This window comes from Acipenser ruthenus, chromosome 3, assembly GCF_902713425.1.
Source record: "Acipenser ruthenus chromosome 3, fAciRut3.2 maternal haplotype, whole genome shotgun sequence".
Lineage (NCBI taxonomy): Eukaryota > Metazoa > Chordata > Actinopteri > Acipenseriformes > Acipenseridae > Acipenser > Acipenser ruthenus.
In genome coordinates this window covers 43,352,379-43,370,654 of record NC_081191.1, presented here as the reverse complement: position 1 = coordinate 43,370,654, position 18,276 = coordinate 43,352,379, and the positions used below count along the sequence as shown (strand labels likewise).

At 41.1% G+C, this 18,276-nt stretch overlaps 1 protein-coding gene across 3 annotated transcripts in view; it reads left to right on the top strand.

The window, feature by feature from the left end:
- Positions 1-18,276, top strand: part of LOC117394352 (neurobeachin-like protein 2) — a 137,857-nt gene that overhangs the window by 101,542 nt on the left and 18,039 nt on the right. For all 3 annotated transcript variants that reach the window (XM_033992526.3, XM_033992524.3, XM_033992525.3), the window contains 12 exons: positions 1,325-1,484; positions 1,788-1,925; positions 2,193-2,501; positions 5,067-5,216; positions 5,568-5,725; positions 9,509-9,633; positions 10,043-10,163; positions 10,785-10,942; positions 13,240-13,373; positions 15,271-15,378; positions 15,690-15,785; positions 17,618-17,742. In XM_033992526.3, the coding sequence (XP_033848417.3) occupies positions 1,325-1,484; positions 1,788-1,925; positions 2,193-2,501; positions 5,067-5,216; positions 5,568-5,725; positions 9,509-9,633; positions 10,043-10,163; positions 10,785-10,942; positions 13,240-13,373; positions 15,271-15,378; positions 15,690-15,785; positions 17,618-17,742 (1,782 nt within the window). The remainder of the gene's footprint in view (positions 1-1,324; positions 1,485-1,787; positions 1,926-2,192; positions 2,502-5,066; positions 5,217-5,567; positions 5,726-9,508; positions 9,634-10,042; positions 10,164-10,784; positions 10,943-13,239; positions 13,374-15,270; positions 15,379-15,689; positions 15,786-17,617; positions 17,743-18,276) is intronic.

Here is an 18,276-nt window from a genome sequence, read left to right as displayed (position 1 = left end):
AAGTAAAACTGATTAACACTCAATCATGCGCTACATACTGTAATAGTAAAACAAAACTTGAAAACAGTTTAAATTAAATGTTTCGATCCGAATTAAACTTAGATGCTGGATTTACAGAACTTGATTCATGAAGGGGGGTTAGGTGACACCAAAGATACAGAGATTAAAAAATGTGGTAATCTTTTATAATATTGTTTTTCTTAGGACAGCTAACACATGATAAGAGTTAAACCAGTTGTCTTTTTGAAGCAAATGCAAAGTAAATAAATATAAAAAGCCAGAGCAGCATCTGCACCCACTATAAATTACATATTTTCAAATACACATTTTTAAACATATTAAACATAGATCATCACATAACTTGAAATAGCTCCACTGTGAAACTGCTTCAGAACTAAACTAAATAGTATGTTTATACTTTTCATATCCTTTCAGTAAAACCTTACTTTCCCTTTTAACTAACATTGTAAGTGTACTAGATGAACGAAAAGGAACCAGAATGAAGCCTACCTTTTTGGCACAAAATCCAATATTGATCTTTGCCTTTTGACCGACTGTATTTTCATAGGACACATTGTAACGAATGTGCTTAACATATGCAGTATGACTTCGATTTTCTACACCCTGATTACATAGCAAGATCTGTGCCATTTTAAGACTATATTAACTGTTGTGCTTTCGATTATTGTTGGACTTCAGTGCATTATTAAGTTCAAGTTTTCATTTTTACGTCTTTCATGCATATATTAACAAATACAAAATTTAAAAGGCCTGTATAATAGTTTGACTCAGAGTAGTGAATCATTATAGTTGGAAGTGTACAAGTACTGTACCAGTAGTATAATAAGGACACTGGAGATCATTTCATAGTCATGTTGGAGTGATCATCTCCTGTACCCTTAAAAAGGGCAAGTGTTTTTTGGGGTATTTATACTTGTAAGCACTTTATATAACCTGATATATTGATTTTAGTACAATAACGAACAATCAGTTGCCCTAAGAGAATAACGCCAAACTATGTGCCGTTTCACTGCGCTCTGACAAAATGTCCGCAGCGCTCCCTGCTGTTTTGTTTAATGCATTTTATGCTTTCTTTTGCCACCTGGTGGCAGGACTGATGAAGTGCAACAGTCTCACGATAGGTGAATAAGCTGGACATGGCTACCACTATATTCACAATGTGAAATTTGCTTGGAAATTTCCTCATCATCAAGTTGCTTGAAAAGTTTGCCTGGTGTTGCATGAGCAAATCATGATGTCCTAAAATGTCCCTGACATTGCCGTGGGTTGAGCTGGTGAGTGACCAGCCCTGTTCTCTTCCCAGCCTGTTGGAGATGATGCTGGAGTCTGCCTTTTCAGACATCAAGGACTCCACGGGGGCCACGCTGCCTGGCCACGTCCAGAACGTGGTCAAGCTGCTCCGCCTCCTGCAGGACTTCCTCTTCACCGAGGGCCACGCCAACCAGGCACTCTGGAGTGAGAAGGTAGGAGATGTGGACAGGATATCTGGGTGGGGGGGACATGAAACATAGATGCAGTACGTAGGGATGGCAAGAACATGTGAAAAATGCAGGGGAAAGGGTGGTAAGGGTACCAAACAGGAAGACTGGATGCCGAGGGCTGGGATTTTAAATGTCTGACAAAAGGGGAAACATGCATTAGGGAAACCAGTCCCATTTGAAGAAAATGTCCCTCACACTGTTATTCTCTACAAAGTGATTCCTGCATACCTGCGTCTTCACTTCTCAAGGCGGTCTCTAAAATAACTTTCCCCCCCCCGCTGTCAGATTTTCGAAGGGGTGGTGAATCTGCTGGACAGGCTGCAGGCCTGGTACTACCCTGTGAACGGGGCCACAGACATGAGGGAGATGCCCCAGATTGGCCTGCGCATCATCACTGGCTACATCCATCAGCAGAACGCACAGGTCAGTACCTTGGCCCCATGGTCCTCTGTCTTCCTTACTTCACTTCCTCTGCAGAGGGTTTAGTTTTTCTTTTCTGCATTGTGATTGCGTATCATTTACACTTTATAAATACGCCTCTGGGTGTTCGAAAGCATCTTGGTTTATTTTTCATACTTCAGTGGCCAACTGGTGTTGTCAAGAATTCGGAGCTCCCCACCCTTGTTGATTATAAATTATAACGGCGATGTACCCTCTCTGTACTCACGTGGTCGCCTCTCCCCTGTGCAGGTGTGTGCGATGGCCTGTGTGAAGCTGCACAGCCTCCTGCAGACGGTGCTGTCTCTGCGGAGGGAGGAGGTCTGCTTCCTGCTGGGCAGGCTGGGCGGGCCGCTTTCTCACTCGCTGGCGGCCGGGCGTGCAGACTCCTTCACGTACCTGGTTCCCATAGTGAGAACCCTACTGGACCAGCACTACGAGATGCTGGAGCTGCAGCACCTTCTGCCCAACATGCCCCCCACCAATGGCAGCTCCACCCTGTTCGAGGATCTGCAGAACTACTGCAGCGCCGTGGAGTGGCAGACATTCATCGAGAAGCATGTAAGGCTCCGCTGCTCTCTTTCTACCCAGTCCGCTTCCAACCGTGCAGCCGATTTAAACCATCTTTAAACAATATCATCTTTTAATATTTATCAGGTCTCATAGTGCTTATCAACGTGGCAAAGGCTGAAGTTGTTTAAAGATGGCAAAGTAGGAAAAATGACCTCAAAATAACCACTTACAATGGTATGATTTCTGATTGCCATTTAATAATACAAATACAAAGCAAATATATTTATAATCTTAATTTTATTAAAACTATTAAATTAAAATGGGCATCTAATTTCCTTTCTTTTTGTCTAAAATTGACACCCGCTCGCACCGTCTTTGTTTTCTAAAAATGACTGCGCAACAAGCATGCAAGTGAAGTAATGAAAGCACGTCAATCAATGGTGGTGGCATGGCAACTCTGTGGGGGGCTACACCCCACTTTGTGTGGGCAAGCATAAATCCATTCAAATCATTTTCAATAACAGAAGTGGACCTGCGTGAACAGCAAGCATTTAAACAAACCTTAAGGAAAGATAGAAGTTACAGGAGAGGAGTCATTATTTGAAGAAGTTAAATAATAATAGTAAACTGTAAAAAAAAAGAAAATCACTGTTAGGTTATGGAGTGTACTGACGCAAATGGGAATGAATGTGTATACAGAGTGTGTGACTAAAGTTTATTGATTGAGGGCTGCTTACATACAGAGTGAGTTGTAATCAAGGATGGGAAGGGTTATTACAGGATAAAGTGCAGTGATCATTTGTTCCTGTATTATGGCGTGTTGCCGATAAATATTGCTTGTTAGGGGACGCAAATACCCTGTAGATACCAGCAATGTTCTCTCTAAATTTCTTGTACTGAGTGGACTACAAACTTCTCGGAGTACTACTTTTCTGTCAATGGGCAGCTTAGTTGAATATTAAACAAGTGACGTCATAGATAATATAAACTGCCCTACTAAACAATGATCACCAGCAAATGTGATTGTCAGTAAATGCATCACACACAACAAATAAACTCGAAAATATCAGCAAGAACAAGGCACTATAAATGTTCAAGATTTTAAATAAACTAAGGTTTTAACATCATCCGACCACACTTTCCATCCTTTCAGCGCCTTCCTATTAATTACCAAACCAAATAAATAACATATCGCACAACACTCGCACATCTAGAGGGAACATTGGATAGCGGTGACCTTTCAACCATGCATATCTGCAACTAGCATTTGTAATGAAGGACAGCTGACCAGGGCTGCCAACTGCTTTTACAAAAACCTGCCTACTTCTTCCTGAAAAAACCTTAAAGTTTAAATGAAAAAGCATGGCCCCAGAGTTTAACACTGCTGTGCACTATGTTCTGTGCAGCCTTTGAGATCGGTGCAGTTTGTGTCATTTATATTTTATCTGTGTGTGTTACTCCAATTCTAATTGGATGTGTTATTAATCATGTTGTGTCAATCATGGCAGAGATTACATGTTTAAAAAAACAAACAAAAAAAAAACAGCGTTTTGCTAAAACCACCCACAAACAGACAACACGCTTAACATCATTTTCTCCCGCAAAACATAATTAAACAGCCACATTTTGTGAAAAAAACAAACACCCAGTTGGCAGCACTGCAGCTGATATCCGAAGGGCCAGATGGAAGGCTGGCCAATTGAAGAACGCTGACAACTGCATGCAGCTGAACTTCTAAACAAAAATAATGAAGCTTGCCAACCAGGTGAAACTAAATTGGTCCATAATAAATCATTCATACTAGTCAACTTATTTTATAGCAAAAACATTTCAGCGCTGTTAAGTTCGCAAAATGCAGTCGTTAAGGAGATTTTCTCTATTTCATCGGTAAGGTTCTTTTGAACGTGCAGAACTGCCAAGTGATTCAGTCGTTCTTGGCTCATACATAATGGTTCACAAGTAATTTTTTGTCTTGGTAGGCAGACTAACAACACACCACCATAATACTGAATACAAAAATAAAATACATAAACACAATACTGAATATGGAAATGACAAAAGAAAGTGGACTCTGACACAATGTGATTCTTTCTGGTTTTGTCACTTTGTGCAAGAGCCGGTGGTCTGTGAAAGGCTTACTCCAATGACTAGGGCGCTGAACTTTCACTTCTAACAAAGGAGAAATAACGCTGATTTCCCTGTTAAACTAATCTGATGCCAAATGTTATTTACCATTGAGGTAGAATTTTAAAAACATATCATGCATAAAGATATCGTTCCCATCAAAAGGTATGTACAATTCTTATATATAACCTGATGCCTATGTCCCCCTCTTTTTACTTTATATGTAATTTAACCTGTAAATTTGCTGTTTCTAAGTCTCCTCTCTCTCTCAATTCAATTAAATTCAAATTGGCTTTATTGGCATGACAATAAAAATAATTGTGTTGCCAAAGCACATACATGGCATAACCTCTCTCTCTCTCTCTCTCCTCTCTCTCTCTCACTCTCACTCTCACTCTCACTCTCACTCTCACTCTCTCTCTCTCTCTCTCTCTCTCTCTCTCTCTCTCTCTCTCTCTCTCTCTCCTTGTCTCGCCCACACTCTTCCAGATCCAGCCTGTCATGGCTCAGTATGAAGATGATACATTTGGGAAGAGCCACGACCTGATGTCTAACTTTTGGAACTCTTGTTTTGATGCGCTGATGAGCAGCTCTCTGCGGAGAGAGAAGGAGAAGGCCGATAGCAAGGCCAAGTTCCAGGTACGCTTTCCACAGGGGCAGACACGAACCCCACTGAGCTCATAACATCGCTCATTGGAAATAATGCTTCAGAATTCATCTACAATATTATGACGAAACCGCTGCCCCCTTAGAGTAAGAAGTATCACATGTAATTTGTTCAGTGCTCTACACTTAAGATTCTCCATCCTAGCTCAAAACCATCTAAAGGCAGATTCAGAGAAATATGAGAACACAGGTTTTTTAAAGGGAACTAGAATATGAACGTTTTGAAAGAGAAGTTTAGTGCCAGCTGCTCTGTTACTCTGTGTTGTGCCGTGCCGTGCATGTGTTTCTGTTGTGTCGTAACCCCACTCTGTGTGTACTGTCCAGGAGTTGATCATGGAGCCCTACCTGAAGAGGATGCGCTCTGAGAACCTGCGCTATGCAAATATGCTGAAGCAGATCAACAGCCACCACAGTGCTGTGCTGCGACAGTGGAGATCCCTGAGGAGACTGCTGACCAGCCAGAGAGGGGCCTGGGCAGAGAGGTACATTAACACATGTCTATATATATGTGTGTGTGTGTGTGTGTGTGTGTGTGTGTGTGTATGTACAGTGCCGTGAAAAAGTATTTGCCCCCTGTCTGATTTTCTGCATTTTTGCACATTTTTCACATTACATTTGGTCAGTTTTTTTTGTGGGTTGTAGTAGTATGTCAATGGAGTCTGGGAGAAAAATGACACCAAAGTTTGGTGCTTCTTTCATTTGTTTGGTGTGCAAGGTAATCAAACATGCAATCTTCAGGTGTGAAAGTTATTGCCCCCCCCCCCCCCCCCTAGTTAACTCAACCCAATTAAAGGGATAATTAGGGTCAGCTGTTTGAGTACTTTGGTTAAAAACCAGGCCTGATTTGGGCCAGCCCTGCCCAATATAAATCTGACTAACTTTGGCCCTTACCATCAGAGTGAAGTTGTCAGCACACAGGTTCTAGAGGCACATCATGCCACGAACAAAAGAAATTCCTGAAGCCCTCCGGAAAAAGGTGTTGATGCCTATCAGTCTGGAAAGGGTTACAAAGCCATTTCTAAGGCTCTGGGGCTCCATCGAACCACAGCCATATTGTCCAAATGGAGAAAGTTTGGGACAGTACTGAATCTTCCCAGGAGTGGCCGTCCTGCCAAAATCTCTCCAAGAGCAAGGCGTAAAATCGTCCAGGAAGTCGCAAAGAACCCTAGAACAACATCCAGAGATCTGCAGGCCTCTCTTGCCTCGGCTAAGGTCAGTGTTCATGACTCCACCATCAGAAAGACACTGGGCAAAAATGGGATTCATGGCAGAGTAGCAAGGCAGAAACCATTGCTCACTAAGAAGAACATGAATGCTCGTCTCAAGTTTGCCAAAAAGCACCTGGATGATCCTCAAGAGTTCTGGAACAATGTTCTATGGACATGAGTCAAAAGTGGAACTTTTTGGCCGACATGGGCCCCGTTATGTCTGGCGAAAACCAAACACTGCATTCCACAGTAAGAACCTCATATCATTGGTCAAACATGGTGGGGGTAGTGTCATGGTTTGGGGATGCTTTGCTGCATCAGGACCTGGGCGCCTTGCCATCATTGAAGGAACCATGAATTCTGCTCTGTATCAGAGAATTCTACAGGAGATTGTCAGGCCATCTGTCTGTGAGCTGAAGCGCAGCTGGGTCATGCAGCAAGACAATGATCCAAAACACACAAGCAAGTCTACATCAGAATGGTTGAAATTTAAAATTTTGGAATCGCGTAGTCAAAGTCCAGACCTAAACCCCATTGAGATGTTGTGGCAGGACCTGAAACAAGCAGTTCATGCTCGAAAACCCACAAATGTCACTGAGTTGAAGCAGTTCTGCATGGAGGAGTGGGCCAAAATTCCTCCACGGCGCTGTGAGAGACTAATCAATAACTACAGGAAGCGTTTGGTTGCAGTTATTGTTGCTAAAGTTGGCGTAACCAGTTATTGAGTCTAAGGGGGAGATTACTTTTTCACACGGGGGCATTGGGTGTTGCATAACTTTCTTTAATAAATAAATGAAATATGTATTACATTTTTGTGTTAATTGTTCACTCAGGGTCCCTTTTATCTAATATTAGGTTTTGATTGAAGATCTTATAACATTCAGTGTTAAAAATATGCAAAAATGCAGAAAATCAGACGGGGCAATACTTTTTCACGGCACTGGTGTGTATGTATGTACAGTACTGTGCAAAAGTTTTAGGCAGGTGTGAAAAAATGCTGTAAAGTAAGAATGCTTTCAAAAATAGACATGTTAATAGATTATATTTATCAATTAACTAAATGCAAAGTGAGTGAACAGAAGAAAAATCTAAATCAAATCCATATTTGGTGTGACCACCCTTTGCCTTCAAAACAGCATCAATTCTTCTAGGTACACTTGCACAAAGTCAGGGATTTTGTAGGCATATAGTCAGGTGTATGATTAAACAATTATACCAAACAGGTGCTAATGATCATCAATTCAATATGTAGGTTGAAACACAATCATTAACTGAAACAGAAACAGCTGTGTAGGAGGAATAAAACTGGGTGAGGAACAGCCAAACTCAGCTAACAAGGTGAGGTTGCTGAAGACAGTTTACTGTCAAAAGTCATACACCATGGCAAGACTGAGCACAGCAACAAGACACAAGGTAGTTATACTGCATCAGCAAGGTCTCTCCCAGGCAGAAATTTCAAGGCAGACAGGGGTTTCCAGATGTGCTGTCCAAGCTCTTTTGAAGAAGCACAAAGAAACGGGCAACGTTGAGGACCGTAGACGCAGTGGTCGGCCAAGGAAACTTACTGCAGCAGATGAAAGACACATCATGCTTACTTCCCTTCGCAATCGGAAGATGTCCAGCAGTGCCATCAGCTCAGAATTGGTAGAAAACAGTGGGACCCTGGTACACCCATCTACTGTCTGGAGAAGTCTGGTCAGAAGTGGCCTTCATGGAAGACTTGCGGCCAAAAAGCCATACCTCCGACGTGGAAACAAGGCCAAGCGACTCAACTGTGCACGAAAACACAGGAACTGGGGTGCAGAAAAATGGCAGCAGGTGCTCTGGACTGATGAGTCAAAATTTGAAATATTTGGCTGTAGCAGAAGGCAGTTTGTTCGCCGAAAGGCTGGAGAGCGGTACACGAATGAGTGTCTGCAGGCAACAGTGAAGCATGGTGGAGGTTCCTTGCAAGTTTGGGGCTGCATTTCTGCAAATGGAGTTGGGGATTTGGTCAAAATTAATGGTTTCCTCAATGCTGAGAAGTACAGGCAGATACTTATCCATCATGCAGTACCATCAGGGAGGCATCTGATTGGCCCCAAATTTATTCTGCAGCATGACAACGACCCCAAACATACAGCGAAAGTCATTAAGAACTATCTTCAGCGTAAAGAAGAACAAGGAGTCCTGGAAGTGATGGTATGGCCCCCACAGAGCCCTGATCTCAACATCATCAAGTCTGTCTGGGATTACATGAAGAGAGATAAGCAACTGAGGCTGCCTAAATCCACAGAAGGACTGTGGTTAGTTCTCAAAGATGTTTGGGCCAACCTACCTGCCGAGTTCCTTCAAAAACTGTGTGCAAGTGTACCTGGAAGAATTGATGCTGTTTTGAAGGCAAAGGGTGGTCACACCAAATATTGATTTGATGTAGATTTTTCTTCTGTTCACTCACTTTGCATTTTGTTAATTGATAAATATAAACTATTAACATGTCTATTTTTGAAAGCATTCTTACTTTACAGCATTTTTTCACACCTGCCTAAAACTTTTGCACAGTACTGTATGTATGTATGTATGTGTATATATGTGTATGTATATATGTATGTATTGCTGACTGCTGCATAATACAGTTTAGATCCTGGCCGTCATATTTGCATATATCGTCGAGCTGAAGTTCAGAAAGTCAGAAACAAATGACAGTGACATTTTAATCACCATTTTAGTGTTTGGAGCATCTTTCTTTTGTAGTATGTTTTGTAATTAATTTTCTGTTAACTCACAGAATTGCTGTTTAGCAGTTTTTTCACATTCAGCCATTTTGTCTTGTTGTGAGGAGTGAAGGTGAAGGGTGTTCCTTTGAAAAAGGGCAGGACTGACAATGATGTGAAGCAATCAAACGTCAGAGGGAGACTATTGCCCATTGGTGTAAGGATATTTGGGCAATAGTTCACTCTATTTTTGCTCCTTTGATGAGGTTTTAACTAATATATAATATATGTGTGTGTGTGTGTGTGTGTGTGTGTAGAAAATGAAGAGTCTCTTTACTCATGAAGTTGCCGGCTCTCCCCACAGGAAGGAGGTGGAGGTGAGGTGGAAGCTGTCGAGCGCGGAAACCTACTCCAAAATGAGGCTGAAGCTGGTCCCCAATTACAGCTTTGATTCTCACTCTGAGGCCAGTGCTCTGCGGGACAACATGGGTAAGTGCACAACTGACTTCAATTCACTCTCATCTACCCTGTTCTAATTTCTAATTCATTCGGCCATTCAGAGATCATTCACACTTTATCAACTGCCCAGATTATCCAGTTTATATAAGTATGTGAATCAAAATGTATTTCAACATTGAAGATGCTGAGAAAGACTTCTAGTCAGAACGTTTGCCATTGAATTGATTTAAGTTTCTTTTAGTATCTCTTAATTTCTGATTCAACTTGGGTTTGCAACGTTTTTCGTTCATTTTAGAAACAATTTGTAAAGCCAGGATACATATAAAATCATTTAATTCTGTAGTTTCCCAATGAGGGTCCCGTGTTTGATTGGATCCTAGTAAATGAGGATGTGAAACCCAGTGCTGATGTGATTTCTGGTTTGCCCCATGTGTTCCAGGTGCTGACCACCTGCACAGCCCCACAGAGTCCATCCCACTGGCTGTGGCCAAAGAGGCGAAGGTCAGCGAGATGGAGGACGACCAACTGGGGGATGAGGACCTGGTCTTTCTGAACAATCAGTAAGTCATTGCGCAACTCAGAGAATGTGTTTGCAGTTAGGTTAGTATACACTGCAGATAGCATAGCACCATCAGTGTGGTGGAACAGCACTGATGCGCATGAACCTGGAACCTGAACACCGAACAATGTCTGGGGAATCTGGCTACTTATGCACACGCCTAGTTATAGCACTTCAGTCTCAAGTGGCTGTCCGTACATATGTATCATTTGAACATGTAGATACTGTGGGTGTAGGTCATGATGGAACATTAATTTGTTTCATCACTGCTTGCTTTGTAATGCATGTTATTGATAGATTGCTTAAACTTCAACAGATGCTCATGAATCGAAACGCCCATTGAAACAGGTTACGCTCTACTTGATTGGCTAGTTTTGGTTTATGGAAAATTGATACACTGTGGATCTTCAATACATGAAGGATAAAATACACTGCTGAGAGGCTTAGAAAGCAGACAGTTAACTAATGTAATATGTCTATGACATTTTACTCTTTCTTTCTTTTTCTCCCTCTCACACTTACTCCCTTCCCCAACACTCTCTCTCTCCCTTCCTGCCATCTCTTACCCCCGTCTCTCTCTCTCCCACCTTCTCCTCTTCTCTCCCCCCTTCTCCTCTGGCAGGGTGGACGAGGAGGAGCAGAATCAGAAAGAGAAGCTGGTGATCTCGGAGGACTGTGAGCTCATCACCATCGTTGCCGTGATACAGGGTCGTCTGGAGGTCACCACACAGCACATCTATTTCTACGACGGCAGCACAGAGAAGGAGGAGACTGAGGAAGGTAGGTGTGGCCTGTGCACAACCAACAATATCAGCTTGAAAAGTAAAACCAGTCATTCTTTAAAAAAAGTGCCAATAATAAATTAAATACATATTTAGCATATCTGTGTCTTTTTTATATAAGAACATCTATCAAGTGATGGCAGTGCATATTGTAGATGGCAGTGAACGATGGGTTGTATTGCTGTATTGAAATGAAAGATGGGGTGTATTGCTCTGTTGATTTGAACAATGGGGTGTATTGAGATGAACAATGGGGTGTATTGAGATGAACGATGGGGTGTATTGTTCTGTTGAGATGAGCGATGGGGTGTATTGTTCTGTTGATTTGACCAATGGGGTGTATTAAGATGAACAATGGGGTGTATTGAGATGAACAATGGGGTGTATTGAGATGAACGATGGGGTGTATTGAGATGAGCGATGGGGTGTATTGCTCTGTTGATTTGAACAATGGGGTGTATTGAGATGAAAGATGGGGTGTATTGTTCTGTTGAGATGAGCGATGGGGTGTATTGCTCTGTTGATTTGAACAATGGGGTGTATTGAGATGAAAGATGGGGTGTATTGTTCTGTTGAGATGAGCGATGGGGTGTATTGCTCTGTTGATTTGAACAATGGGGTGTATTGAGATGAAAGATGGGGTGTATTGCTCTGTTGAGATGAAGGATGAGGTGTATTGCTCTGTTGAGATGAAGGATGGGGTGTATTGCTCTGTTGAGATGAACAATGGGGTGTATTGAGATGAAAGATGGGGTGTATTTTTCTGTTGAGATGAACGATGGGGTGTATTGAGATGAAAGATGGGGTATATTTTTCTGTTGCGATAAGCGATGGGGTGTATCGCTCTGTTGAGATGAACGATGGGGTGTATTGAGATGAACATTGGGGTATATTCTGTTGAGATGAATTCTGGGGTGTATTGCTCTATTGAGATGAAAGATGGGGTGTATTGCTCTGTTGAGATGAACGATGGGGTGTTTTGCTCTATTGAGGTGAACAATGGGGTGTATTGCTCTCTTGAGATGAACTCTGGGGTGTATTGAGATGAAAGATGGGGTGTATTTTTCTGTTGAGATGAACGATGGGGTGTATTGAGATGAAAGATGGGGTATATTTTACTGTTGAGATGAGCGATGGGGTGTATTGCTCTGTTGAGATGAACGATGGGGTGTATTGAGATGAAAGATGGGGTGTATTTTTCTGTTGAGATGAACGATGGGGTGTATTGAGATGAAAGATGGGGTATATTTTACTGTTGAGATGAGCGATTGGGTGTATTGCTCTGTTGAGATGAACGATGGGGTGTATTGAGATGAACGTTGGGGTGTATTGTTCTGTTGAGATGAACTCTGGGGTGTATTGCTCTATTGAGATGAACGATGGGGTGTATTGAGATGAAAGATGGGGTGTATTGCTCTGTTGAGATGAACAATGGGGTGTATTGCTCTGTTGAGATGAACAATGGGGTGTATTGTTCTGTTGAGATGAAGGATGGGGTGTATTAATCTGTTGAGATGAACTCTGGGGTGTATTGCTCTATTGAGGTGAACAATGGGGTGTATTGCTCTCTTGAGATGAACGATGCGGTGTATTGCTCTATTGACATGAACGATGGGGTGTATTGAGATGAAAGATGGGGTGTATTGAGATGAAAGATGGGGTGTATTGAGATGAAAGATGGGGTGTATTAATCTGTTGAGATGAACGATACGGTGTATTGCTCTATTGACATGAACGATGGGGTGTATTGAGATGAACGATGTACAAAGTACATTACTTATGCATTAAATTTAAATAAATACAAAAGCTACTTTCACTTTGCTGTTCCAGTCACATGTTGCACAATTCCCAGCTAAATCTAAAAAAAGTGTAATGAATGAAAGCTGGATAGCGGTGCCGATTTAAGGTGAAGGTTGATTAAGGGAGGCCACAGTGGCCCATTTGAGAAATGTTGGCCTATACAGCATGCACGCTGACAGACCAGTTTGAAATAACCCCCATAGAATAGATGGCAAACCTTGACATGCTTCCTGTAACTCAAGGGGTTAAATTAATATGCACACTGTCTGTGGTTTTCTGGTTTATATCACCTGGTACAAAAGCCCCTTGCTTCAGTAGTATATGCTCTCCAAGTTGGATTGATACCACACGTAAGGATTCTAAATCACCTGTCGCCTGGGGAAATGATTTACCCGATGCAGATGTTCTGATATTTCCTGTGACAGTTGTGGTTTAATTCTGGATGATTCTTGAGTAACCCTGAGAGGCTCAGCAGTGCTGTGTTTCTGTCTGCAGGAATCGGGTTGGATTTCAAGCGGCCTCTGTCTCAGCTGAGGGAGGTGCACCTGCGGCGCTACAACCTGCGCAGGTCAGCCCTGGAGCTGTTCTTCATCGACCAGGCACACTACTTCATCAACTTCAAGAAGAAGGTGCCTTTTCATTTATTCATTTATGTATTTATAAACTCACTGCACTCCTTCCTCAGGACTTGAGACTGCGACATTCTGAGTTTCTACAGGACACATATCTGCCCTATTAACACTACACATCTACCCTGGTAACGCTACACATATCTGTCCCATTAATGCTAATATATATATATATATATATATATATATATATATATATATATATATATAATATATCCCTAAACCATAAAAAATAAATCCTAATATTAGTTATGTTCATTAGTATGAACGTGACTAATATTATTTTCGTATAGTATGTCCTCACCTTCTTCAGTGTGCAGCTGCCATATTTATCACTAGGGATCCTAGCTTTCTGCAGTAAAAAAAAAAAGAAATTCTCAGATGAAAAAAGAAAAAATCAGCATTATTCCGCGAGTAAAATAAAAGGGCTAAAAATGAGTTTTCCCTGCCACATGATAACACACGAAAAGTACAATTGGGTAACAGTTAACACTGAATGTATTTAATGTTGTTCTTGTTACACTTGTTGTGTCTCTATGTTGGATTTTAGTTTATAACTTTAATTATTCTTGAATTGTGACCTTGTATTACAGTGTAACATGTGTAAGTCACTTTGGACAAATGTGTCTGATAGATAAATAAATAAATAAATAAATAAATAAATAAATAAATAAAATAAAAATGGTTACACTTTCAAATTTTAAGCAAGTTACAAGCTTACCGGCGCCATTAATCAATAAAACAAACATACTTTTATTTCTTCAAATATTACAAATAGTTCCCTGTTAACAAAAATTCATGTTAGTTCAACTCCGAGTTAGTCTTCCTCATCCGGACAGCTATTGTTAAAATAGAGCTGCAGCATTCCAGCTACAATTGGTCTGACTTTGGAATGGCACCACCTCCCAAATGTGCTTACTGAAAACATCTCAAACTGCCAATTGATCCACTTTGTACAGAGGAATGTCGGCTTTTACACACATTTTGACAAAATCTGAAACAGTTTCACTCTGTTCTTTGGCAGTTGTAAGACGCTGAAATGATCCAAACACAGTGGTCTGTTTCACTGTTTTCGATGGCCCTGCTGTTTCAGCCTCATCTTGTTTACGTTTCCTTTCGTACAATTTAGCACTTCCCTTGTGTTCTACAATGGTCTGCCTATGAGTGTAATCTACAGCCTTGTTGCATGAAGTACAAAACAGCACATTAACATCAACATGAAATTCATCCTTGCCAAACTCGATGACCCAATCTTTAGGGGTGATTTTTGTTGTTTTCGGCATCTTTGAACAGCTCTGAACTTGAATACCATCATCTTCAGCCTTTTTCAATCCACTGCCGGATGAAGGCCTCCCCAAGATTCTTCCACAAAAGCCTGTCTGCTGCGACCCTCACCCACGTTTTTTCGCTCTTATAATAACATTGCATAATTTTGTTTGCGCTGTTATCCATTCTATCTTTTTCTGTCTCTTCCTGTTAATCCCAGCATGCATCTTTCCATACTCCATTGAGTCATTTGGTAATTTGAGTCATTTTTGCATTGAGGGTCCAGACTTCGCATCCGTAAGTTAGCATTACATTTTATTCAACAATACAGTATCTTCTATCCATTTATTCATCTGTAGCAGAAAATCTATTTCGCGCACTGACCAACTCTGATCCACTTTGCAGTCATAGTAAATAACAGATCCAAGATATACCATACAATCGCACAGTGTACGAGAGTTGGTGATATGGCATAGTTTTATAAGCTAATAAGTGTGTGTGTGTGTGTGTGTGTGTGTGTGTGTGTGTGTGTGTGTGTGTGTGTGTGTGTGTGTGTGTGTGTGTGTGTGTGTGTGTGTGTGTGTATGGCTCTCTTTTTGGCCTAATTTCTCTCCCTGTCTGTAACCTGCAGGTTCGAAACAAAGTGTACTCTCGGATCCTGGGTCTCCGCCCTCCGAACCTCTTCTACTTTGGGTCTCGCTCACCCCAGGAGCTGCTCAAGGCGTCTGGGCTCACACAGGTAAGGGCTGCCCCCGCACACACAATTCTGCATAGGCTGAGCTGTGTGGCTCTGCAGACTCTTATAAAAATATCACACAGTACAATATAATCAAGTGTAAAAGAAGCGTAGTTAGACATTGTAAAGCCCAGAGAGGTATTTTAAAGCATTTTAATAAACATGGAAAGCCAGGGTAAACTATCAAAAATTGCATAGTATAACCATGGAAAAAACATGGTAAAACTGCAAAAAATACTGTGGTAAACTTTTTATAACGGGAGAAATGCTTGTTCCTGTTTTTTAGTTGCATATTTTTATTTGACTCGTTTCAGAAATGGGTTTGCAGGGAGATCTCTAACTTCGAGTACCTGATGCAGCTGAACACCATCGCCGGCAGGACCTACAATGACCTCTCCCAATACCCTGTGGTGAGCTGTCTGTCTGGACCCAGTGCTAAGGAAGTCTATGTGTGTGCTGCTGCATGTCTGTAAAGATCTTCTACATACACAAGATAGTCAACTCCGCTGATTTAACATTGGAACTTCCGTCACTGCCAAAGCGGTGCATCATGGGAATTCAAAGAGTTCCGGTGGCGATTTTTTATAATGTAAAGTCTGCTTCATTTCCTATTCAAAGCTTTCTCTTTTGAAAAAGATTGGCCTGTCAAGGGGTCTTTATCGCCTAAATGCTTTCCCGAAATTGCCGGCTATCATGAATATTCATGAGCAGACAAGACAGGGGCATGGTTTGGCTGTCAAGGGGTTGGGATAGCCAGTGATTGAGATTCTATATCCTTGATATCGGGTAGATTGCAATAATGTTTGATGATTTGAATGGGAAGAAATATTATTTAAAAAAAAAAGATTTAATTCTACATTGAGATCCATGGATCAAATATAAAGCTTAAGAGAATAATAAGTAAAAGTGATGTTGTGTGTGACTAACAAAGGGAATTTTCAGCAAGATCAAGGAGAGGTCCACATGCCATGTAATATTTTTATTTTTACATTATATGTACTAGCAGAAATGTAATTATGAACAACGTATAGCAACAGTGTGATTATGGTAATAGGGGAACTGTATTTATTTTGTTATTTATTTGTATATTTTATATACTGTATAAGAGAAGCAGCAATTTAAAACCCATGTTTTACAATAGCGACTATAGTTTTGTTGAAATACTTGTTGAATTTAATCTAAACCGACCATAACGTACGTGGCCTTGGAGCATCCATGGATGCAGATAATGCCTTGGGTCTGTCTGTACCTTTTTGGCGATGCAGTAACGAGCTGGCGATCCACCAGGCTCCATCCTAGGCTCTGAATGTCCTGCCCTGGTTCATCACAATCCGTACAATACATGAATAACTACTATTGCTCTATAATTAAGTGAAATAATGTTTTTCTGTGTACTTTTAAATTATTAGTAATTAGTAATTACTATTACTAATTAATAGTAGGCCTAAGCCTAATAATTGTAGTGATTGAAATAATATTAATGATAATAATCAATTAAAAATATACCTAATTAACCTAATAAATAGACCTAATTAACCCGCTACCAAAAAAGTTGAAGATCGCTGCCTATCCCATCACTGACAACCAAGCCAAAGCTCAAACCACGACCCGTCTTGTCTGCTCATGAATATTCATGAGAGCCGGCAATTTCGGACAGCACTTCGGCGATAAAGAGCCCTTGTCAGGCCAAATGAATAAATAGATCGTAGAAATAATAACACGTATGTCTCTAAACAAATCCAGGTGGATCTTGCTAAAAAAAAGCAATAGTTTTCAGAAGAGAAAGCTTTGAATAGGAAATGAAGATAGAAGATAGGAGAAAAGTCGCCACCGGAACTCTTTGGATTCCCATGATGCACCACAGCGGCAGGGACAGAACAAAAAAAGAGGGGGACTATCTTGTGTATATAGAAGATCTATGTTGTCTGTCAACGGGAGTGTGGCCACCCGATTTAACAGAGCATCCTAGTGGGCACAATATTTGAGTGTAAATGTCGTGTGTGATTTGTCTGTCTGTCAGTCTCCACTGTTGATGAAGTCAGTGGTTTTAGAGAGTGCCTGTGAGTCTGTACACACTGCAATGTTTAGAAATACTACAATAAACTAAATTCAATGACAAATGTTTTCAATTTAAGTTTTTAGTAATACTAAATTTAGCATAAGTGAGTGTTTTATAGTTTTACCGTGATTTTTCCCTGTCTGTGTCTGAACTGGCTGCCTGTGGGTCAATGTGTTCCCTTAGTTCCCCTGGATCCTGTATGACTACAGCTCCGATACTCTCGATTTAGACAACCCTGCCGTCTTCCGCGACCTCTCCAAACCCATCGGCGTGGTCAACAACCGGCACGCCATGGACGTGAAGGAAAAGTGAGAACGCTTTCCGTTACTGACTTATTCCTGCAGCTTGTCTCATAAGTCAGGCTTCACAGGCATACTTGTCAATATCGGTTCTCTTTCTAAATTTCTTTCAGGTGTGGAATGTCTAAGAAAAAAGGAACAAATTCATATCATTTAAGTGATGCCTGACTTATGGGACAGCCTGTGTAACAAATGCTTCCGATTTGTTGTTCCACTCCTGTATATCTCTGCCCAGCTATCTGTATTAATCTGTCATCCTAACTTTTTTCTGCTGCCTGCTAAATTATGATTATTAGGCCATGTGGCTGGCTAGGTCACAGATAATAATAATTAAAAGAAACTGTGTGAAACCATAAAGTTATTTTTGTTTCCTAATGATTCATGGGATATATTTCAGAAGTGCCACTTGCATAAATGTAAATAACAAACCATTTCGCCAGCCCTTAAACCATACTGGCTAGACCATAATAACAATGTGCAGCCATAATGTTCTTTTCGTTCTGTACACCTTTCACAGTGTGTCTCTGGCTCTGTTTTTGTGCG